This window comes from Rhipicephalus sanguineus, chromosome 2, assembly GCF_013339695.2.
Source record: "Rhipicephalus sanguineus isolate Rsan-2018 chromosome 2, BIME_Rsan_1.4, whole genome shotgun sequence".
In the NCBI taxonomy this organism is placed as follows: domain Eukaryota; kingdom Metazoa; phylum Arthropoda; class Arachnida; order Ixodida; family Ixodidae; genus Rhipicephalus; species Rhipicephalus sanguineus.
The window spans coordinates 59793656-59817899 of NC_051177.1; the positions used below are offsets into that span (position 1 = coordinate 59793656).

Sequence of the window (24244 nt, forward strand, 5' to 3'; positions counted from 1 at the left end):
TTACAGCAGGTCACGCAAGAACCTCATTTCACTTTCCAACAAAGAAATTGAAGTTTGACTAATACAGGCGTCCCCTCTTGTCGAGATATAAAAAAGGCTTCCATCAGCTCCCGAGCAGTGCTATCATGGCTTTTCCCAAAATTTTGAAGCCTCGGAAATTCGAAGCACACATGCAGTGCCGGACGTGCACAGGCAAATGCACATTCTCTTTATTGACTAAGGATAATTCATGTTCCCAGGTAATCTGCCCATACAACATTTATTAAAAAATTACACCATCTCCCGCTAAAGGGGACCATGAGGCGATGCGAAGCCGGAGCACTTGCACGATCGCGTTCCCTTAGCGTTCGCTGGGCATGCTACCGACCTCGCGTCGTGGAACGCGAAGAGGAACGCTACGGGCGTTATAGTGTACTAGAATAATTTCCTAGTGACGCGTCTGAGAAGGAGCGCGCGTGCCCGTTTGTGTAGACGCCACCAGGCGCCGCCACTGCGCCTTCTTCTAGTCGTCTGCTAGCGTAAATGCCGCAGACCGGCGGATTCATTGCAGTTCGGGACATCGCCTGTAGCAGTATCTATTCGCATTTTTTTATCATCCATTTGCACAAACCCATCATATGAGTAACTCTGCATGTTTTGCTTCTATTGCGCAATACCTAGCACAACATTTAAATCGCATGCTCATCGCAAACTACACAAAAGTACTCAGCAACGTCTACTCTGCGTTGCTATGCCAGAAGGCGTACGGTGAAATAACGGCCTCGACGGACGCATATTGATGGTGGCAAACTTTTCGTGATTTATTCTCGGTTACAGAAACGCAGCTAAACAATACTATTCCGGCGTTTCCTTACCTCATTTTACGGCGTGCAATGACGTACTACATGGAAGCATCCCACATGTAAGCGTCCGGAGAAAAAAAAGTCATCCACCATTTTTTTTACAAGAACTACGACGTTGAACGTAGCGTCGCAGGGGACGCGCACGAGGCAAGCAGCTGCAAACGCGTCACTAGGAAATTATTCTAGTACACTATAACGGGCGTCGTGCCTTCCCTCTAGCCTGGCGATTAATTCTCACAGGGCGAGCGGGGAACGCGGTCGACATGCGCGCGAGGGGGGAGCGTAGGAAAGGAGAGAGGGGGAGGGGACGTGCATGCGCTGGCGCTCATCGCGGCGTTGCGCAGGAGTGGGGAGGGTGAGATGGGGGAGGGGGAAAGATAAAGTGGAGAGGAGGTGTGTGGAGAGGGTCTGCGCATGCGCAGTAAGGGTGGTCCCGCCGCACACCACCACCATCACCACCGCTCTGAGCTCCGCCATAAGATGCTTCGCATCTAAAAAACACGCTACCGCATTTAGAGCTGATTGCGCTGACATGGCTGGGACCAGTAGGACTGCATAGTTTGACCAGAGAGCGGTGCGGTGTGTGTGTGTGCGTGCGCGCGCGCGTGTGTGTGTGACTGCGTATGTATGTATGTATGTATGTATGTATGTATGTATGTATGTATGTATGTATGTATGTATGTACTCACACATGAAAAAAATCGTTATCAAATCACAATTAAGCATGACGGTTTCGTGAATCAATAGTTAGGGAGCACTGACGCTTTTTAGTTTTCGTTTTGCATGCGCCACTTTGTGAGATGGTTCGAAACAGCAGCAAATTAAACGTGTGGACTCCGCCTTGCAGGGGCTCTCAGGCCCTGTTGCTCTTCAATCCTGCAACTATGTGGGTGATGAGGAGTCGACGAGGAGCAGCCATCGCGATGCCCCTCTTCCAAGCGGTCATGATGCTGATCAGGCACCCAACCAGGGGCCAAGCGTACGACGTCTTCTTCGCCTACCACTCGAGCATCGGATATGAGGAGCATAGGGTAAGTCAATGAACATTTTTCGTTAAGGTCTACCCTATATGCATACCTTTTTTTTTTCATTTGCGACATAGACTTGCCCTTAAGGCATAATATTTGTTGTGTATATTTGTATTAAATGTGCGCCGTTAGGCCGGTGTTGTGTATGAAGTGAAGAAGTGTCTTGTGGAATGTGTTGTCATTTATCCATCGGTCATATCTGTTTGTGTCACTCTAGCGAAGGCCAGCTTGCAGGAGATGGCGGAGGCGTTCCGACTGTAACCCCTGGCATGTCCATATAAGATGGTATGCATCTGCCATCGAGCGGCCGTGCATCTGCTTACCTACGAAGCAAAATCACATCACAGGACAGCAGGCGAATTCAGCATTGGATTCGAGCAAATTTCTAGAGCGATATTGTTTTAATTGTGTAGCTATGTAACCAACATCCACGTGTATGTATGTTATGTGTATACATTTTTCAATGTGACCGCTTTTCACCGATTGAAAACACGTATTATCGCTTAGCGCAAACCGCACCAAACAGCGTATGTACCGGACAATTGCCGAATGTTTCCGACTGTTCTGGCCAGATTACATGCACGTGGAGTTGATTCTGGAGTGCACTCCTGGAATGCTGTCTCACCTGTGCATGTGGGACATGATTGCTTGGTAGACAGGCTAAATGTATTGCCAAAATGCTTGCGATAGTCTGCGGAACGCAAGCCGATACCAACGTAGAGATGTATTAAACGATTGTTAGGCCACGAGCACTATTATTATAACCTTTTGTTGCTCAGGGTACCTTTAATAGTTCTTGGGCCTTCAGCTACGCTGTAAGACAGAGCGCTGTACAGCAGGGTTTTCATGTCGAACAGATAAAAAGTAGAATAGAAATTGAAAAAACTAGCCAAAGTGTAGCCAACTTCAGCCAAGGGTAGTAAAAGTAGCCAAAAGTAGCCATGCATGCGTGAAAACAAATTCGACGTTTCCAATTAAATGATTAAATGCGAGAGCCTTTTGTTGGAAATGTAAATAAGTACAGCAAGAACCCTTCAAAATCATAACTGGTGAAATCAAATCGTGAATTGTCGACTTCAGCAAACATTTCGTGCAAGATGGCTAGATTGGTTTCTTGCGCTGTCTCAGAAATGACTCTCCTGACGCGTCTTCCGTGACTTTTCTTAAGACTAGAAGTATCAGCCTTGCGGCGACAATAAAATCGAGTACTGCATGAGTGGGCTCAAAATCACAATTGCTGGGGTCGAAGAATAATTTGTGATCACTTTCCGTATCCTTTCTCGTGCGATGGCGAAGTCCGAGCAGTTAATACTCCTTATTCGCAGTCCATACCTAATTCAATAACACACTGTTCGTCGGATACCCGATTTCTAGTGCAGAGAATTCTTAATGCAGATCGCTTTCGGCTGCCTTGTTCAGTTCAGTTTAAAGTTTGAAGTCGTGTTCAGCATTAGGTGGTCTGCGAAATGAGGCCCAATGAAAAAGCTTTTCCCCGAGTCCCAGGCATGTATGTGTTTTCTGTTCTGTAATGCAATCGCCAAATTCAGTTTTGGGAGCTGGAGACAAGCCTTAGCCACCATAGCCGCATACTCGAACGCTAGAGGCTGAATCGTCACAAGATATTGCTAACTTGGTTCAAATAGAAGAAACAATAGAGTAGCCAAAAAGTAGCCAAGTAGCCAGGACATCATTTTCTACCGCCACCAGCCCAGAAAAATAGCCAAATTGGCGCAATGTAGCCGAACCTGGTCAACCCTGCTCTACAGAATCATGCGGCTACTGGGGTTCAAGTTCCTGCCGCAGTCGGATAGGTCATAGAGGGCATGTACAATCGACATGCGCATTACATAGATATGCTGATCGTGTATTCAAGCCATTAAGGCGAAAGCCTTAGATGTCTCATCAAACGCGAAAATTGACCGTCGGAGATGTCGGCGTCAAAACGAGTGATGCAGAAAAGTCATCACGTGATGACGTCGTCATGACTTCACACATCGCCAACATTTGTGACGTCATCATGACGTCGCTATGCCATCGCATAAAGTGACGTCCCACGATGTCATCACATGAGAGAGAGGAGGTTCAATACGTCTACTGAGAGGAAAGATGGATTTCGCCTTCGAGTCGTCTTAGGCGAATGCGTAAGAGACCCCGTGAGTTTTTTTTTTTTTTTTTGAATGCTGAGACTCTCATATGCACAGCTTTCTTGAAATGCTGTGTATATGAGTCTCCTATTACCACGCCTCTCATATATGCAACTTCGTGGTGCCCTCTAGCGGTCAGTGACCCAATACCACCGTCGGCACATCGTCGCAGGTTGAGAAGCAGTTGGCTACAATTCGCGACCGCAAGGTGCCCTCTCTCGTAGTGGTCAGCAACAACGACAGACTACTCTCACAGAAGGACAACCGGATTCTGCTGCAAAGGTTGGGCAGCGATCCCGAGAAGACCTGTTTGTACGAAAAGGGTGGGCACCTCCTACGGAGTGGTAAGAATACCTGCACTATATAACAACCAGAGCAGCACGAGAAATCAGGAGCCAGTATGAGGAGGAAGCCACTTTTTTTTAATAGTTCCTTGGTGTTACCTAAATTGATCCCGAGTCAGGAGGGCTTGTATCGAATCTACGACTCAAATAATGTGCAACAAAACATGTGCATACACCACTTTCTGAACTTCCTTGTTTCAGAATGAATGAAAGAAATGGAAATTTTAAGGGCTCGTTGTTCTTTGTTATACACAATATTAATGAGAACTAACAGACAATAATGCCAAGGAAAGTATAGGGGACGTTATTAGTAGTAAATGTAATGTAAATGTGAAGAAAGAAAAGTGGACGAAAAGATAGCTTGCAGCGGGCAGGGACCGAACCCACGACCTTCGAATAACGCGTCCGATGCTCTACAAACTGAGCTACCGCGGCGGCCATCCCCCCGTCCACTTTATGGGGTATATATGTATGTGTATTTAAACGTGAAAGCGTCAGTCCGCGCCGCCAGTAGCCATGACGGCGAGTGTGGAATACTCTTCTGTAGCACGTGAACTTATTACGAGCTGGCAGCTGACCAATAATCTCTCGCATACTACCTGAAAGCACTAAGTCTGCCAGAACGAGACCTTCGCTATGAATGAAGGAAAGAAATGGAAATTTTAAGGGCTCGTTTTTCTTTGTTATGCACAATATTAATGAGAACTAACAGACAATAATACCAAGGAAAGTATAGGGGACATCGTTAGTAGTAAATGTAATGTAAATGTGAAGAAAGTAAAGGGGACGAAAAGTGGACGAAAGAAAGTTCCATTTCTTTCCTTCATTCATAGCTAAGGTCTCGTTCTGGCAGACTTGGTGCTTTCAGGTAGTATGCGAGGGATTATTGGTCAGCTGCCAGCTCGTAATAAGTTCACGTGCTACGTGACGCCAACAGGCAGAAAAAGTGTTCCACACTCGCCGTCATGGCTACTGGCGGCGCTGACTGACGCTTTCACGTTTAAATACACATATATACCCCATAAAGTGGACGGGGGGATGGCCGCCGCGGTAGCTCAGTTGGTAGAGCATCGGACGCGTTATTCGAAGGTCGTGGGTTCGGTCCCTGCCCGCGGCAAGCTATCTTTTCGTCCACTTTTCTTTCTTCACATTTACATTACATTTACTACTAATAACGTCCCCTATCTTTCCTCGGCATTATTATCTGTTAGTTCTCATTAATATTGTTTCAGAAGGTCGTTCTGTCGACAGACTATTACGATTCTATAGTGCCTTGAGCTTTTTTTTAACCCTTTGTGGATTCATTTATGTCTTATAACAGAAAATATGCCTGCGGAATTTCCAAACAGGGTGCTTAGAAATAGTTTGAAGCAATTTCCACAAAAATACAACCATTAGTTTACGAGAAAAAGTGGCCCTTGATGCGTCTTTGAAAAAGTGGGACGACACTGTCCCATTGTGTCGTGAGGGCACCAACCTGTAATCCTTTCGCAAAATTTACGAAGCAAATGCTACACAGGGACACTTCAGAAACCATGCGAAAAAAAAAAAATTCTGGCGGATCTCATTTCCAGCTATGGTGCGCAATCTGCGCCTGTTGTGCTGTGCTCAGTGACTCTGAGCCTGACCTTTTCGCATACACAAACCACTTTATAATTTCTGTCTCTTTCTTGGCGTAGAGAATTACGAACACCTCAGTTATGCCTGTGTTTCCGCCCATATATAAAATTCTGGCTTATTCGAGTCAAGGCAAGCCCCATCAATGTGGTGTCGCCACATGCATTGAATTCTGTGAGTGCATTTACAACTGCTGTGTCATTCATCATCTCTATCCAGGTCTTAGGTACAAGCTTTTCTCTTAGGTCTTGTATGTGTGTTCTTTCGCTACCTGACCAAATAGAGCATCGGTCTCGTCATTCTTTTCCTTCGGCCCCCAATTTTAGGAACAACGTCCCAGCCACAGCTTTTGGTCTCATTACCGCCAGTGTCGTAGCGGCAAAAAAAGGAAAAAAAAAAGTCAGATGCCTCCTCCGTCATAACGCGTTCCCTTGTGACGTAATAATACCCACGAAACTTGGAAAAACATTTATGCGTGCCTGTTATGTAGTTAAGCTTAGCAAGGACTTCACTTTGCATTCAAGTACGCTTAGACAGGTTTATTGGCCTATGTACTGCTCAAATTTCGAAACAAAACCCACAGTTTCATGCTAGGATTACCTCTCTCAAAATCCAGAAAATGAGAAATCTTTCTTGCACACAATGGAAGAAACATTTTCTAAAGACTTAAAAAAAAAATGAATTTAAACGCAACGCACCACCCATGCCACGCGTCGCAAACGTGCGAAATATTTTTCTTGGTTCCCTAAATGTTTCTGGTAAACGTTAGCAGAAAAACATAGCGCTGACGGCGACGCGCAGCGGTGGAGGAAGCTTTTACTGAAGAAAAATTGAGACGCATTCGTCCCATAATCCCAAAAAGGGTCAACTTGCAGTGAATGCAGGACAAAGGCGTAAACCAGCGAATTAGATGCACACGCGCATACCAGCATCGTCGTGTACATTTTTCTTGTGTATGCGTCTAGTTTGCTCGTTTTCACCTTAGTTGACCACGTACACCAACTCGCTCATCACTTAGCCTCGCTACAAAGTCCCAAGTGTGTTAAAACATCTGTCGTGTAAGTGCGCGTCAGTGACGTCAACGCTTCCCTCTCCACTCGCAGGTTGTTGCGACCAGGTGGTGAAGGCAATCGAGTTGAAGGATGGATCGCACTACGGATTCGTACGGTACCCAGATATCTGCAACAAGGCCCTTCTCGAACTCATCAACAGGGCGAAAGGACACTAGTTCAAGCAGCGCTGGCCGTGGTTCATAAGCGCATTATCTTGGATTGTCTTCTCGGATATCGTAGTCGACTAGTACTATACGATGCGTAGCTAAGTCATTCACCGGGCGTAATGGGCTATATATAATGAGCTCAATCGCTCGCCTCACGTGCTGTTGGTTTACTCTGTCTTAAAAGTACATCCTTGGAGCATAATGTGAATAATGCTGTTAGTGTTAGAGAACATGATTTTACTATGTCGTCCGAGTCTCGTTATATTCTAATCGATTGCTCTATTCTGTTAGGGTTTGTTTTTACGTATTTACGGTGTTCAAGTGCTATCGCGCGTGCAGCAGTTTTTTTTTTATTTGCCATCGCTGTTTCCGATCACTGTTCTGTGCTTTCACTGCCATGTTTGCAAGGGACTACTACTCTGAACTGTAACAATTTCACTAGCAAATAAAAGATATGTTGAAGTACGAAACGTCTGCCTTTGCCTCATGTATATGCGGAATTAATGAAACACCACGTAAACCTTATTTTCAATGCTGGTATATCGCATTAGTTTGATTTCTCGTGCATATATAAATGAATTGGCCCCCGAAGTGCATGCGCAGTCATAGATGAATATAGACTAGAGCCGCAGGCTAATTAGGCGACTCGTTATAGTAAATAGGTTTCTCACGCTCCAAGTTTCACGCTGCTGTTCCACGAGAGGCATTAAGGATCAACACTGATTTATGGCTATGAATTTCCTAACATTCAATTAGATGCCAACATTTCAGACTTTCGCTTACACTGTAAGTATTTGAAATGTTCATTCGTGCAGCTTTTTTTTGAACAGCGATGCTGCTACCGAGGACTTCCGATTTGGAGCAAATTTTTGGAGCAGTGAAAGTTGCATCTTGGAGCACTTCGGAGCAGAAAAAATTTCCATCTTTGAGAACTTTGGAGCGGCTCATTTTGCATCTGGGAGCACTCTGGAGCAGCTAATTTCTCATCCTGGAGTATACTGAAGAAGCAAGTTGCATTTACATCCAGGCACCTGAAAAATTATTATGGGGCTCTAGTGTAGAGCTAGAAATATTTCAATTCGTTGCAAATCTCACGGAGAAAATCATCTCGGGAGCACTCAATGTTTCACTCGATAATGCAAAAATAAAGCCAGCATGCAGTTAAGTGTTCTGGAATAACCTCTTCAGCTATTATATTCGATATTGGCAAATAAACAGAATAGTGCATCAATATTGTACTCTATGAAATAACTCTAAATAAATCTATGTGGTTATCAGCAGACCTAGACAAATAGCCGATATATAGCCGAATGCCCATGCTGACTTCTTCATTGTGATCAGGGGACCCGTACGGGGCCCAAAACGTCAATGCTTTGTTCTTTTTTTTTTCATTTTTACCTTGGCAAATGTGTTTTTTGCACCAGTATGTTCCCTCGCCATTACGTAGTAGACAAACGCCGCGACGTACAACAGTGCGTCAATGCTAGAGTCAGGCTGCCCCTAATGCATTACCCTGATACGACTCCAATGCGAAAGCCAAGCTCCTTTTCTTCTTTATCGATTGTATTACTGGGCGCAACATGGCGTCGCTTAGCTAGCCTCAAAAAGCCAAGCTCCTCCTCCGACACTCCCGTCCCTCTTTCTGAGGTCTCTCTGTGTTGTAGCAAGAACATTCTCGCAGTGCTTCCAGACTATGGTTTTCGCATGTACCGTGTAGCCTGGAACGTGGTGCCGCGAACGAAGCCCAAATGATCGCCCGAAGTGTTGTAAATGCACAAAGGAAGCATATGTAACCTAAAGGGCGCAACCAGAGATTTGCGAATAAAATATTTCGTGGTAGTATTTGGCAACGCAATCTACTTAATAAAACTTCAAAAGTTTCAGTGCAAGATCAATTGTTGTGCCGAATGAATCTAGGGTGCCGAAAATCTGTTGTTTAGGACAGAAGACTTGGCATGCTCATATGAGGTACAAGATTTTTTTTTTTTTTGCGACATAGACTTGCCCTTAAGGCATAATATTTGTTTTGTATATTTGTGTTAAATGTGCGCCGTTAGGCCGGTGTTGTGTATGAAGTGAAGAAGTGTCTTGTGGAATGTGTTGTCATGTATCCATCGGTCATAACTGTTTGTGTCACTGTAGCGAAGACCAGCTTGAAGGAGATGACGGGAGCGTTCCGACTGTAATCCTTGGCATGTCCATATAAGGTGGTATGCATCTGCTTGTATCACCGGAACAGAACAGTACGGGCATGTAGAACCAACTGGTAAATGCGACCAGTTCCATGTTGAAATAACAGCCGGTGTAAGGGCCACCCCTGCCCGAAGCCTCCTAAGCACAACTTCCTCCGCCCTAGTAAGGTGAAGGGGGAGAGAGCAGACACACGGTGGGATAAGAGCGCGTGTATCCTGCCGGAGAACATTTTTACGGGCACGGAGTGTATTTAGGGGTTGAGGTGGAAGGGGAATAGATGGGAGGTCTGTATTAGGAGGGCAGTGTGCCTGTTGGTCAGCAGCAATATTGTGAGGGTTCGCAGCATGGCCTTGAATCCAGTGTACCCTGATGCAAGTGGCTGTATTGCGGTTCATCTTATGTATCGCCTCGCAGATTTCCATCACCTTGTGAACTTTCTTGAGTTCCTGGATAGCCGCTAAAGAATCGGTGAATACGTCAAGTTGCTGAATTGTAGACAGCTTAGAGGTGACATCCCGCACTGCGTCATGAATGGCTTGAAGTTCCATTACAAGAGGACTGGCTTCCGTAGATAGATAATGCTGGTGACCACTGATGAAATTATGCGTGGTGCTTAGGAATGATGTCCTTCCGCCGTCTTGTAGGATGGCAGCATCTGTATAGACTTTGCAGATGTTAGCGCATGGTGCATCGATGATAGAGCGTTCGTCAATAGCCAATTCCCTAGCGCATGTGGCACATATCCACTTCACCATCAACAGCTACTCGGTGAAGGTGATCCAACATTATCACACGTAGTGCGATATTAGTTACGTGCGCAAGTAATCCAGCTTTCCTTTTATATTGACGAGATAGCGTTAGAGCTCGTTTCGCAGAAATTCCGGCGGCGGTGTTGTAGGTTGAGCGAAAAATCGAGAAAGATGCAAATAAATTATAAGATTTTCAGGTTCGAGTGATAACCGTACCCAGACCTTTCGCGTGGCAAGCAGGTGTTCTACCACAGAGCCACGCCATCTTTTTTTTTTCTTGCATGGTATTTATTACAAATGTGCGTAATGTACATACATAGCGAACAAAATACTCAAGGCCAATTCTACAAGCGTACAGCAAGCGTTACACGGAACAACGTTTCAAATAAAACTTTATTCTAAATGGGTACTAGAGCAGTGCATTTCATGAACAGTCCGCGTCATTGCTTGAAGCTGCTTCGAAAAAAGAGGAAAAAAAACACTACGAATGTTATGTATTGGAAGGGGCCTTTTTAACGCACGTAATATTGCGTGGCAGAAGCGTAGAGCCGCATCAGGCGTCAAACATGTGAATTGCACAACGAGTGGGTATTTTAAAGGTCCACAAAGCGCTCAGGCATAACCAATAATCATTATCAGCAACAACATCAAAAAAGTGTGCAGGTGCGCGTGGCCCCTTAGGAACGCGTAGTGGGTTCTTCGCCGATTCGAAAAAGGAAGAATTATGGCGTAGTGGGCACTTCGCAAGCGGGTTGCGCCAAGTGTCCGAGCATAGAGTTTGTGTCCGAGGAACAACAACTGTACTTTGCAGTAGGCATTCTAGGATAGTTTGAAAGGGCCAATGTTACACACAGAGATGTTCGTTTCCTTGCACGGTTGATGTGTCCACCGATAAGCGCAACCAGGCTAGCGATTGAGAAGGCGATGCGCACGGGGCCCCATTTCGCTATCGCGTTCTACTCCTGAGGGAGAAGCTCAAGCGTGGTCATCTAGATCTTCCCCGTTTTCTGCGTTGTTTGATTACCATTGATTCCCGAACTGGCGCACCAGCGTGCGCGTTATTGCACGTAAAACTTCCACATCTTCAACCTGTTGTGGCATGTATGATGTAATCAGACCGAAACCACATTCCAAGGAGCATCTTATACGTCTCGGGCAACCTTATTTAGTAACGCTGATTAGTTTTAGTCCTGCCATTTGACTTCTTGGGGACGACCGAAACCACTTTTCAAAGAGCGTCTCATGTACGCCTTGTGCAATCCGTTATTTACAAGTAGAAATGCTGATTAGACTTGGCCCAGTAGAGACAAGGATACGCATCTATATGCCTAACATAACATGCAACCGCGAACGCGGAAGCATGGCATCTTCTAGACTTCTTGTCGTGACGTGTTGTAGACATGTGCGCCGCAAAGACAACGGCGTCAAACCATCACAACTAATAAATTTAAGGCGTTTGAACTGAAAGAAAGCATGCAACGCATTCGAGCTTCAAACCACTTTTGTTGTTTTTTGTTTTTGTTGTTTTTTGCTCATGTTGCTCATATTTTCCTCACTGTGATAATGTTATTCCACCTCCAGCAAGGAGCAAGCTGATGACGTGGGCTTTCACCATACGTGTGATGAAATCGGTTATGAGGTGCTTTCGGGAATCTTGTATTCAAGAGGAAAATGCTAAATCTTACCGCCATATACAAGGAATCGTCAGCACCTATGATTTCCTTGGCTTAGAGTGTTGCTAAAGAAAATTTGGATTCACATCACCTAAACTGCGTTGCCGAGTACCGCCTCTATGTGTAAATATTCGCACAGTTCTTGCTCTTGTCCTTTTCGTCGTTGTTATTATAATAAATCAGAAACAATCGGACAACCCTTCATAGAACGCCTTATCTTCGTGGGTCAAAGAACGAGTTCTGGAAACCCGTCTTCCAAAACTTGTGCTTCCTTGTTGCAATAGTAACGTATATAATGTAATATTTCACAGAAAGAAAAAAAAATATTTGTTGTCCATTTTTAACATAACGCTTAAAATTTATACCAAATATTTAAGAATTGTAATTTCTTATTATCACCATTCTATAAAAATTTTAGAACATCAGCACTTTTAAACCTTCATTTGTATACAAAAATTGCTTAATATTAGTATTTCTTCCTTTTCCTACCGCCACTCGGTCCATGATCAGTCCCCCGTAGTGGGTTGAGGCACACCACCACGACCCAGCCACGAAATCGGCATGCGGATCAACTGCTATCTTTCGATCGTGTCTACGCCAAATTAACGTGCGGCTTTGCCCATACAATGATTTCGTGAAGAATAGTCACCGTAAGCGAAAATTTACACCCGTATATGCTGAACCTGTATATGTTGGATCATTCCCCGGTGAGTCCCGAACAGTGATATACTAATTGATTTATGTGTGCTACCGCTTGAGCCAATCATTTGCATCTTCGTTAAAGACAGTGTCATCATAATCGCCAGCCTGTTCATTATGTCCATGACTGGACGGAAGGCCGCTCCCTGCGATCTTCAATTAGGTGCCCGTGTCATGCATCCGCTGTATCAGTTTTAGTTTATTCACGTACACGCATACCCGTAAAATAGAAAACGCTCGCACACAGAGGGTCCTGCAGCATTGATGCTGAAGACGCATGGCGTAAAGTTATGTCTACAAATTTTCTGACGTCTGCGATTTTCTTCCTTACAGAAAATCGGTTTCGGTAGAAATCATGCTCTGAAAATGTTTCATTGATTCATCAGTTTAGCTTGCCTTCATAATGTTTTTAATCTTAGTGGAGATAGTGCATAAAGCTTGATTATATTTTTTTGCTTCTTTTTTTCTAAGGGCTCGACTGCATGCGCGTGTATTGCGTGCTGTTATGTACAGCGCCGAAGACACCGTAGGTGCAATCATTGGACGACGCCGATTCCCGCAAAATCTACGCGAGCATAACACACAGGCGCAAGATGCCGCAACCAGGTGAGCTATCGCGAGTTTTTGCGAAAAGCTATAGTCTCTCTGAAATTACAGTAACTTAGCTAGCGTGCATGACCACGACAACAGGAAGGAGTGGGGTGATATCACCACGAAGACTTCTGTATGTTACGACACTGTCGTTGCGTGAACAAAACAAATGCTGGACACATTTTTCAGATATGCGACTTGAACTTATTCAAAGTGCAGGACCACATATTCTGGAATAAACTTCGAAGGACATTCGTCAAAGTCCTCAGTCGTTTTCTCTTTCGTCGGCTCTTTCTTTCCATACGCTGATCAAAGCAGCGGATAATTAAGTAGGAAGGTGTCTCTTCTTAATTCCTACCCTTGTAACATGTGATTTGTCACTATGACAAGCACATGTGCGACAGTCGAAACGTTAGACGAATGTGAAATATATGCTGTACAAAAAGAAAGCACATCGTGCTCTTCTTTTCTGCACGAGATTAAAATAGCATGTTGCTCTATATATACATATACACAGTCCAGTCACATTAATGTGACCACCTGTCAAAAGCCAGACTAACCTTTCGCTGCACCTTTCGCTGAGCGGACTGCTGCGAGACTTGCATTCAGGAAGAGAGGCAGTTAGGTTCCTGAACGTGTTCACTGGTATGCTGAGCCGTGCCGATACCAGTGCTGTGGCCAGCTGCGCTAGATTGCCCTCCAGCGCGCCAGCCTGGACCCTTCCGGCAATGGTTGCAGAGTGTTTTCTTTCAGTGGTTTCACGCCGTACACGCCAACGTCCATCTGTCCGATGGAGCATAAAACGTGATTCATCGGAAAACGCCACCTGTCGCCACTCAGTGGACGTCCAGTTGCAGTACCGGCGTGCAAATTCCAGCCTTCGTCGCCGATGAACAGCAGTCAGCATAGGTGCGTGAACCAGGCGCCTGCTGCGGAGACCCAGACGCAGCAACGTTCGCTAAACTACTTTGGGAGACGCTGTTGGTAGCCCCTTGGTTCATCTGGGCGGTCAGTTGCACAACGGTGGCACGTCTATTCGCCCGAACGCATCTCTGCAGCCGTCATTGACCTCTGTCGTCTGTGGCCGGTGGTGCACCACATTTGCCACGTCGCTGATTTTGGACAGTCCCCCATTTTGCCATGCACGCTACCCTTTTACCACGGCGGCACGCGAACAGTACACAAACTTAGCCGTTTCGGAAATGCTTCCACCCTTGGCCCGAAAGCCAATGATCATGCCCTTTTGGACGTCGGACGAATCGCTCCGTTTCTGCATTACGCCAACGATTGCAATGTTTTCCGAAGCCCTCACACAGCCTTTATATACGCTCAACTTCACTGTACTGCCACCTGCCTTCTGTGATTGGTTATTTAACGTAGACGTCGAAAGTACGTGGTGGTCACATTAATGTGACTCGACTGTGTATATGTGACAGGTTTTGACCTAATGTCAAATTATCCTAATTAGATCACAACATGCCACGTGTAACCAGATCACTATATGCTTTTCTTCAATGCCGCGTATCCTTCACCGCTACGCATCACGTGACACACACTGCTATGTAAAATGATCAACTAGACATTCTGCTCTAACGAACGCCGGTTCCAGGTAGAAACTTTAGGGGAAACACTTTGTTCGTGCTCGTTTCCCTTTTAAACTGCATTAATGAATTATATATTCGCCGGTAATTAAGAGGGACCCCCCTCCCCTCACCTCTCTTGCCTGGTGACAGCAATACGTGCACCCAAAAATACGCCTCCCCTGGTGGGCAAGCTTCCCCGCAGCACCCCCCCCCCCCTACACCCACACACACCCACTGCCCTCGTTGGTCGATTCCGAAACAAAACGAGATCAGCAATGGATGCAAAAATGAAAATGAAGTGATGCCGTGCTTCTCAAAACGGCCTGCTGCTATTTATTGGTCCCCGATTTTCCGGGTTGAAGGTGGGAAATAAACAGTTTTTTTAATGCAACATCAGGGATTCTTGTTCGCCAGTCTCGTCCCAAAACATGCGTAGCCATAACCCTGCAAAAATGACGTGAAAGGTCCGACTGGGTAAAGGTGTGGGGTTAGAACGGGCGCCCCCTTTTAGATGATTTGGGGGAGGGAGTGCAGAAAGTACCCCCCCCCCCCTTGCGCACGCCTATGAAACAACCCATATAGGCTCGGTGTGCCCCTTTGAGCTAAGTGGAGCCCCCGTTGAGCAAAAGGAGACAGTCAGCCTTCGGTGCAGTGTGGTTTTGAGGACAGATTATTTTATGCTGTATTCTTTCGTGAGTAGTCGCACTTACGACGTTGGATATCGTAGAGCTGTAATGCGACCAATCCGTTACACAGGTTTTCTACCGCCCCACCTAGTGCGAGTCGCTTTGCTCGCATCGCGCCAGAAGCTCCCACTGCAGCGCTACACCACGCACCATGCCGCGGCGTTCCTCCAAGGCTCTCCGACGGCTTGGGTTCGCGTTGCCTTGGCCAAAACTGGCTTCTTGGTTTCAAAAGCCGCTGTTCGGGATCCCCGCATCCGCCACCGGCGCTGTGCTCATAAGGCTGTCGCTGCGGCGCCCACTGCGAGGAGCGCTTTCCAGCTGCTGCGTGACGCGCCGCCGCTCACTTACAAGAGGAGGACCATCGAGATCACCACGTGCGGCGACCTCTACAAGGTCAGCTTGCGAAAGATAGTGGCAAACTGAAGGGTTCCAGCACGTTACGACGCGAGCACAAGAAGAGAGACGCACAGGACGAAGCTTTTGCCCTGTACGTCTGTCTGCTTGTGCTCGCGTCGTAACCTGCTCGAACCCTTTACTTTGTCTTTATGCACCAAATGGCCCACAAAATTACACCGATAAGCGAAAGATAGTTTGTTACGCATTTAGATGGGGCCGAAATGCAAAGAACACCGATTGTGCATAGCTTCAGGCGCACGTTAAAGAACTACTGATTGTCTAAATTAAGCCGGAGTACGCCACTACGGCATGCTTCATAACCATATCGTGGTTTTGGCGCTTAAAACCTTTCGGTAGGATACTGTGGTACAACAGGCATGAGAGTTCAACTGCGTTGCCTGCTGTGCGAGTTGGTTCGTCATGTGTAGGTTGAAGGTGCTACTTTTATGTGTGTGGGTGAGAGAGAGAGAGAAAAGGAAGTGCACGGAGATGAACACACAGAGGGAGGACTTGCAAATGCTGGATGGGTGGGTCCTCACCTACTATTTAATTTCCTTACACGATAGTTAAGGCCGTAACCATCTCCACTTTCCGGAACGCAGAAATGGCGAGCCGAAGGTCGTCGTGGGTACGATCAGGCACCCGAGACAGGCGCTCGCGTACCCGTTGTGTACATTCACACGGGGCTGGACCGTATGGAGCACGGCGACCGCACAGTGCGACCGCTGACCTTGATGTTCACGGGTGCACCGGGGCGGTACCAGGACTTCAGCTACAACATCCCTTTCCTCGACAAGAATGGCGTCGACGTTCTTTGCTTCAACTGGCCCGGTATGAATCGGTTCACCGTTTACGAGCAGTGGCATCAGAAGGGTTCCGGTTTCGGCTGATTTATTATGTATATTGCATTCAGCGGTCGCCAGACCACAGTTGGCCGCCACCTCAGCAGATCTGACATCTGAAGCTGGTTAAGCTGACGACTACTTGTAAAATTTAACACGAGAATATGCGTTTATGGGCCAAGCGTACGCATGGGTACACGGTTAATGTATCCATATTTGACGTTTTCTAAGCATACATTTCTTTGGAAGCAAAAACGATCGCAAGATGTGACCGGAAGTCTTCTGTGGCCACGCACAAGCACTATACATGGCCAAAAGAACACAGAAACATATCAGCATACATGCCACATAACTCCGTGCTTGCAAACTAGCTGTAGCCGCAGAACGCGACGTTACAAAGATTTGCAGATTTGATGGCGCCACCATTAGTTCTTAGTGCGAAAGAAATGGCCGTCCCTTTGTTTGTTTTGTACCCACGCCGTAACTTCCACCTCCTCGTCAACCACATGGGGTTCAGAGGGTCTAATAAACCCAAAGGGCTAATTTCGCACAGTTTTATATACATGCCTGAAGAAATGTTTCAAATGACATCTGTACAAGTAGGGGCAGCGGTGTTCCGGGTGGCAGTATTTGCCAGGGAGCCATAGATTCACATATTCGCTGTAAAATTAATCTTATAGACGTCCACAGTTGCACTAGATGAACGCCGTTCCAACGAGGTAAATGTTTGCTGAATGTTTAGCGTGTGGCTGGGCCTAACTAGAGGACAGGCATATTGAGGACACTGCCTTCAACACGGCCTTTTGTAACAAGTATTGTCCGTTCTCCGTTGGAATTACCCCTATATTTCCCTCCTTCCTATCTTTAATGCTAAAAAAAAAAATCGGCAGATCTCAGGTGTTGGGGGAATCGGTTTCTTGCGAAGCAGTCAGCGAGTACTTCTATGCTGTATTTTATGACTTTGAGCCAACGGTTACGAGGTGGATCGACGTTTTTTAACACGAAAGTAGTTTATGCGGGGTCCACCACAGCTCCACTGACGTATTTCCGTCACGGATATGACGTTGTAAAATATAAAGACTAACAGTGGGCAAAAAAAAACAGAAGAAAAAGTTCCGTCACAGGGAATCGAACTCACGACCCCTTGCTCCGCAGCGCGAAACGATTCGGCCACAGACGGCACGCTATTCGCAATGCTAACGGCTAGCTATTTATATACACCATTTGCCGGTGGCGATACTCAGAGATCCGTGTTACAGCGTGTTTTCGTTATCAGTAGCGAGATGGCGCGAAGGGCTCGAAAACATGAAAACATCGCCGTCGTTGCGACGAGCGCCCGCCTCTACAGGGCGTGGTCGCTCTCGTGCGTGCGCTTATCTCGTGATCGCGGTGATTCGTACGTCTTGCGTTGAGAGCACGAAGATCACTTCGCCCACTGCAGCGGCCACTTTTGCGAAAGGAGCGCAGTGCTCAGGCAGAAATAAGTTACAAATGTGACAGTTTGCTCTCATCCTGTGTATGTTCGTTCCGTGCGTCCTTTCCGCTTGAGCAGCGCGTTGCAAGTTTCGGGCTGCTTGCCGTTCTTCGCATGACATTACAATTTGTTGCTGTAGCATTCATTCCTTCGCCCTTGGGGCGAAAGAATGCACAACAAACGTTCAACTACGTCAGTGAAGACACGTTTCACTTTCGTGTTATACCGATTCCTGTGACAGAGGGATGAGCCATGTTTTTGTAAGTGTAGTAGTTGTGTGCACATCGTGGGCTTACCGGGCACGTCGACAACACTGACGTTTAAAAGGTAACTTGTGGTGCGTCGTAACGTCAGCCCCCACGTTAGAGTACATACGTCAGTGTTATCGAAACTAAGTGCACTTTATGGTGCAATCATTTGAATATCACATGTAACTTTCGTTAATGTATTCCTCCGGGGTCGATCAATGCTTTAATATAGCTTGCTGAATCATAGGAATAGAAATGTAACGTTTATTAGACTGCTATAAAAGTGGAGCCAACGCTGTAACCACAAACTTTAATCTGATATTACCCTTACACTATTCTGTGTGAGATCTGCTATGCATATTAGGTATTTTACAAACATCCACTGTAGCCAGATCAAAGACACAGCAGTTTTACATCTATCTCAAGTTATGCGACCTTTGTCTCATTATGTCTTGCTGTAGTCAGCTAGTTAGCCCCCCAGTGAAACGCTCTCAAATCATTGTGCGAGTCTCTTTTTTGCAGTCAGCTTTTTTAAAGACGATAGTCTTTCTTGGGGAACTTAAACGCAGAAATTTTGGTCTGTCCTTCTTTCTGTTTGTCGGCACGTCCCTCGATTCAGCCACTCGGCCAAAGTTGAACCACTTGCACAAGGGCCAGCCATCGTGAACGGCTCACTAGGTTCATACTTGTCTACATGATTGATCAAAAAGCAAACATTACGCATATCTGAGGCGCAACATCACTAGGTAAGTATTAGGTGGTGTGTTCCTTTAATAGAAAATACATAGGTACGTAATTCTAGAGACCCTAGTTTCTTAAGCTGCGCTGAAAATGCGACTGCGCCGAAACTTGGCTTCCTCCGTGCCCTCTGCACGAGCTCATTGTTGTGTTTCGGTTTCGGTTCAGTATTGCACTGTACGAATGCCATGGGGCGCCGCTCTGGCATTCCTGCTTTACCCAGGCGACGTGAATATAAAAGAGTGTGTGGAGAGTACTCGTTGAGTGCGGACGTTTCTTCTGCTTCGGCGCTTCGCGCCAAACCGCGTGTTCGGGCTGGCTGGCGTCCCCGCCGGTCGCGTTGGTCACCGCCGGTCTTCGCCTGCTGCTTCGCCGGGACTACCAGCCCGCAACACAGCATTCACGTTTCCCGACGTATTGCCAGATGGCGTTCATATCTCACGCAGCGCCTCTTCTATCGTCTTTAGACGACATTTGCAGCGAAGCACGCAGATACGCGGCCAATTTTTTTTTCCTTTCTCTCACCAGGCTATGATTTCACCATGGCGACCGGCTACTGGTGGCACAGCTGTGATGAGAAGACCAGACTAGTCGTCGACTTGCTCAAGAAACTTAAGATCAATAAGTGAGTCCTACCGACAGTGAGGACTTTATTTTTTTTTTTCGAAAAAAAGCGCCAAGGTACATACAAACTGTCGATTCGTAGCACTGCACTGAATGATCGATGACCATATGTGGTGATTATATTTTGTATATGTCGGAATCGAGTTATTTTTTTAGATGTGAAGCATCTTATAGCGGAGTTCAATCCGGTGATGGTGGTGGTGGTGTGTGGCGTGACCACCCTTACTGCGCATGCGCAAGCCCTCTCCACACACTTCCTCTCCCTCTCCACTCACCCGCTCCCCCTCTCCCATCCCCCTCTCCTTCCCACTTCCCCTCCCCTTTCCCCTCACCATCTCCCCTCCCTCTCCCCTTCCCCTCTCTCCCCTTCCCCTCTCTCCCCTTCCCCTCTCTCCCCTCCCCTTCTCCACTTCCCCTCTCCCCTCCCCCTCCACTCCCCCTCTGAACGCGGGCTCTACATGCCGAAACGCTGCTTCGCATCGCCTCAGGTCCCCTTTAGCGGGAGATGCTGTGATTTTTTTCTTCCCGTGGTTTTTTCTTTCCTTCCCAGGAAACTGGTGCTGCTCTTGTGTACAGAATTCACGCCTGCGCGTTGATGTGAGCCGCACTTTCTTTTGTAGGATCGACATGCTAGTCAGCCACAGCACAGGAAGTACTCCTGCGGTGCAGTTGGTAGCCGAGGAGCCCAGCATTGACGTCAAATCGTTGGCCCTGCTTATGCCCATCGCAAGCCGACACTTCAGGTCAGCTCAATGCGGCAATTGTCTGCTCGTTAGCGTTCTCCAAACGGGCGGTCATAGGCGAATTTTATTGCAACTAAATGTTCATAACTACTATTGTAGTAGCGTTGGCGCTGTAGCTAAACATATATTACTTTTTCGAAAGGACTTGCCACAAATTACATCACGAATAAAAGAAAATCATGTAAACACTTTAAGCGCTGCGTCGTTCACCAGTCCAGGTCTGTAACCATGCATCCCAATTCGCACAGCTTAGGTGGTCCTTCTGATTTTCTTCCCGTTGAGAGAACGATGACCCGTGCGTTTATCTTGCACTGCATACACTGACCCAAGAAGAGACATAACATATTAAAGACAGATAGGGTTACTTGAATAATAGTAGTTCGGTTGGCTACTCTGCACTTTGGGATGGAATAAGCGCTCGAAAGATGACAGGAGAAAAGAACAGGTAATCTGTCCATACAACACTTCTTTCATTCAGCCCTGAAGCTTTTAACATAGACGCTAGCGCATTTTGAGATTACTGGGCTGACAATGGCTGGGACCAGTAGGACTGCATAGTTTGACCAGAGAGCGGTGCATTCGCAAGTATTGGTGGTCCGTTGAGGAAGGCTGAACCACACCATGTGCCTGCCGGGGGCGTAGCCAGAATTTTTTTTGGGGGGGGGGGGGCGTCTTCGATTATACTTTATGTATATTCGTACGTGCGTTTGTATGTGTGCGTGGATATACGCAAGCAAAATTGAACATTTTCAGGGGGGGCGTGTTTGAACACCCCCCCCCCCCCTTGGCTACGCTCCTGGTGGCTGCAGAGATGTTAGGGGACTATCCTGTGATATATATAAAAACTTGATCAAATCACAATGCAACATGACAGTTTTGCGAATCAGTAGTTAGGGAGCATTGACGCTTTTTATTTTTCGTTTTGCATGCGCCACTTTGTGAGATGGTTCGAAACAGGGGTAAACTAAACGTGTCGACTCCGCCTTGCAGGGGCTCTGAGAGCCCGTTGATCTTCAATCCTGGGACCATGTGGGCGATGAGGAGTCGACGAGGAGCACCCATCATGGTGCCCCTCTTCCATGCGATCATGAAGCTGATCAGGCACCCGACTAAGGGCCGAGCGTACGACGTCGTCTTCGCTTACCTTTCGAGCATCGGATATGAGGAGCATAGGGTAAGTCAATGCACATTTTTTGTTCAGGTCTACGGTATGCATACTTGGTAACCTACGAAGCAACATCACATCACAGAACAGCAGGTGAATTCAGCATTGATTTCGCGCAAATTTTTAGAGCGGTATTGTTTTAATTGTATACCTATGTAACCAACGTCCACGTGTATGTATGTTATATATTTACATTTTTCAATGTGGCCGCTTCTCACCGATTGAAAACACGTATTATCGCTGAGAGCAAACCTCGCCTGCATGTATCGGACAATTCCCGAATGTTTCCGACTGTTCTGGCCAGATTACATGCACGTGGAGTTGATTCTGGAGCGCACTCGTGGAATGCCGTCTCACATGTGCATGAGGACATGATTGCTTGGTAAACAGGCTAAATGTATTGCCAAAATGCTTGTCATGGTCTACGGATCGCAAGCCAATGCCAACGTAGAGTTGTATTAAACGATTGTTAGGCCACAAGCACCATTTTTATAACCTTTTGTTGCTCAGGATAGCTTTAATAGTTATTGGGCCTTCAGCTACGTTGCAAGACAGAGCGCTCTACAGCAGGGTTGCCAGGTCGAAAAGATAAAAAGTAGCCTAGAAGTTGGAAACACTAGCCGCAATGTAGCCAACTTCAGCCAAGGGTAGTAAAGATAGCTAAAAGTAGCCATGCATGTGTGAAAACTTCGACGTTTCCATTTAAATGACTAAATGCGAGAGCCTTTTGTTGGAAATGTAAATAAGTACAGCAAGAAGCCTTCAAAATCATAATTGCTGAAACCAAAGCGTGAATTGTCGACTTCAGCAATCATTTCGTGCAGGATGACTAGTTTGGTTTCTTGCGCTGTTTCAGAAATGACTCTCCTCACGCGTGTTGCGTGACTTTTCTTAAAAGTACTAGAAGTATCAGCCTTGCGGCGACAATAAAAACGAGTACTGCATGAGTGTGCTCAAAATCGCATTCGCTGAGGTCGAAGCATAATTGGTGATCACTTTCCCAATCGTTTCTCGCGCGAGCACGAAGTCCGAGCACTTAATACTCCTTATTCGCAGTCCATACCTAATTCAATAACACGAACAGTTCGTCGGATACGCTGTTTCTAATGTCAATGAGTGCAGAACATCCTTAATGCAGAGCGCTTTTGATTGCTCTGTTCAGTTCCAGTTCCAGTTTGAAGAAACGAAAAAGCCAGCTTACGGACGCGTACACAAGAGAAGACGACACGCTCGCTGGATGTCTGTCGTCTTCTCTTCTTTTGTTCACGTCCGTAAGCTGGCTTTTTCATTTATTCAAGTATGTACGAACAGGTCCAGCAAAATATTCTACAGTTTGAAGTCGCGTTCAGCATTAGGTGGTCTGCAAAATGAGGCCCCATGAAACAGCTTTTCCCCGAGTCCCAGGCACGTATGTAAAAGTGTTATCTGTTGTGTAATGCAAGCGCCAAATTCAGTTTTGGGAGCTGGATACATGCCTTTCCCGCAATAAATTTTTGTCCGAAGTAGGAAGAAATTGGACAGGTTCTTTGTAGCGAAGCAACGCTGGTTCGAGCTTCGCGATGGAGATCGCCGGCCGCCTTCGAAATGTTGCTCCGGAGGAAGACGCCTTCACCGCTGGACGTTTTATAACACAAACTTTATATACATAACTATTTGCAAGCAAATGGCAGCAAAACAATGACCCGCAGTGGGTCCCAAAGAAGCAGTGCCGGTGTCCAGCCGGCCAGCTCTCGTATCGTAGGCAAAAGACGTCCCGGCTTTCCTGCGGACGCTCCTTGTATCCCCTCTCCCCGAATGCTTCCTGGTTGGCTGCGGTCATCGACACTTGCTGGTTGTGGTGTCCTCGACTGAGAGACAGTTACTGTGTCACTCCCCCACCTTTCTATTTTCCATTTTCCATCAAGAACCTCTTCTCGACACTTGCAGGCCGTTCCGTGGAAGGAGCGGTGGAGTGAGTCCGGCCCGATGCACCTGCGGAGCTGGAGCATTTTTGAACACACTTCAGCCCGGGCCAATAAATTCTAAGCGCACAAACAGACGAGGACAACGGACACGTATGACACACAGGCGCTGTGTGTCATACGTGTCCGTTGTCCTCGTCCGTTTGTGCGCTTAGAATTTATTGGACATGTCATACCAACACGCCCAAACCGCCACAATTCAGCTCGGAAATGTATGAGCGGGGAGGGGGGGGGGGGAGAGGGGGGAGTATCACGCCGAGCGCGACATTACACCCACCACGGCCGCATACTCGAACGCTAGAGTCTGAGTCGTCACAAGATATTCATAATTTAGAAACAAGAAAGTACCCAAGAAGCGAGGACATTTTTTCTGCCGCCACCCAGCCTAGAAAAGTAGCCAAACTGGCGCAGACTAGCCGAACCTGGCAACCACGCTCTATAGAACCATGCGGCTATATACTGGGGTTCAAGTTCCTGCCGCAGTCGGATAGGGCACAGAGGGCGTGCACAATCGACATGCACATTACATCGATTTGCTGATCGTGTGGTCAAACCATTAAGGCCTTGGATGCTTCATCAAGCGCGAAAATTGACCGTCGGTGGCGTCGGCGTCAACACGAGTGATAAGACCTTGCGAGTTTTTTTTTTGTTTTTTTTAGATGCGTAGCAGGTTTTGCTCGGGGCT

The 24244-nt window shown here is 46.7% G+C and overlaps 1 protein-coding gene across 1 annotated transcript in view; it reads left to right on the forward strand.

The window, feature by feature from the left end:
- LOC119383063 (uncharacterized) overlaps positions 1-24244 on the forward strand; it is a 49985-nt gene that overhangs the window by 23854 nt on the left and 1887 nt on the right. Inside the window, exons 2-7 of the mRNA XM_037651051.2 lie at positions 12980-13114; positions 15439-15761; positions 16367-16595; positions 19595-19691; positions 20311-20433; positions 21424-21607. Of these exons, the coding sequence (XP_037506979.1) occupies positions 13102-13114; positions 15439-15761; positions 16367-16595; positions 19595-19691; positions 20311-20433; positions 21424-21607 (969 nt within the window). The 5' untranslated portion in view covers positions 12980-13101. The remainder of the gene's footprint in view (positions 1-12979; positions 13115-15438; positions 15762-16366; positions 16596-19594; positions 19692-20310; positions 20434-21423; positions 21608-24244) is intronic.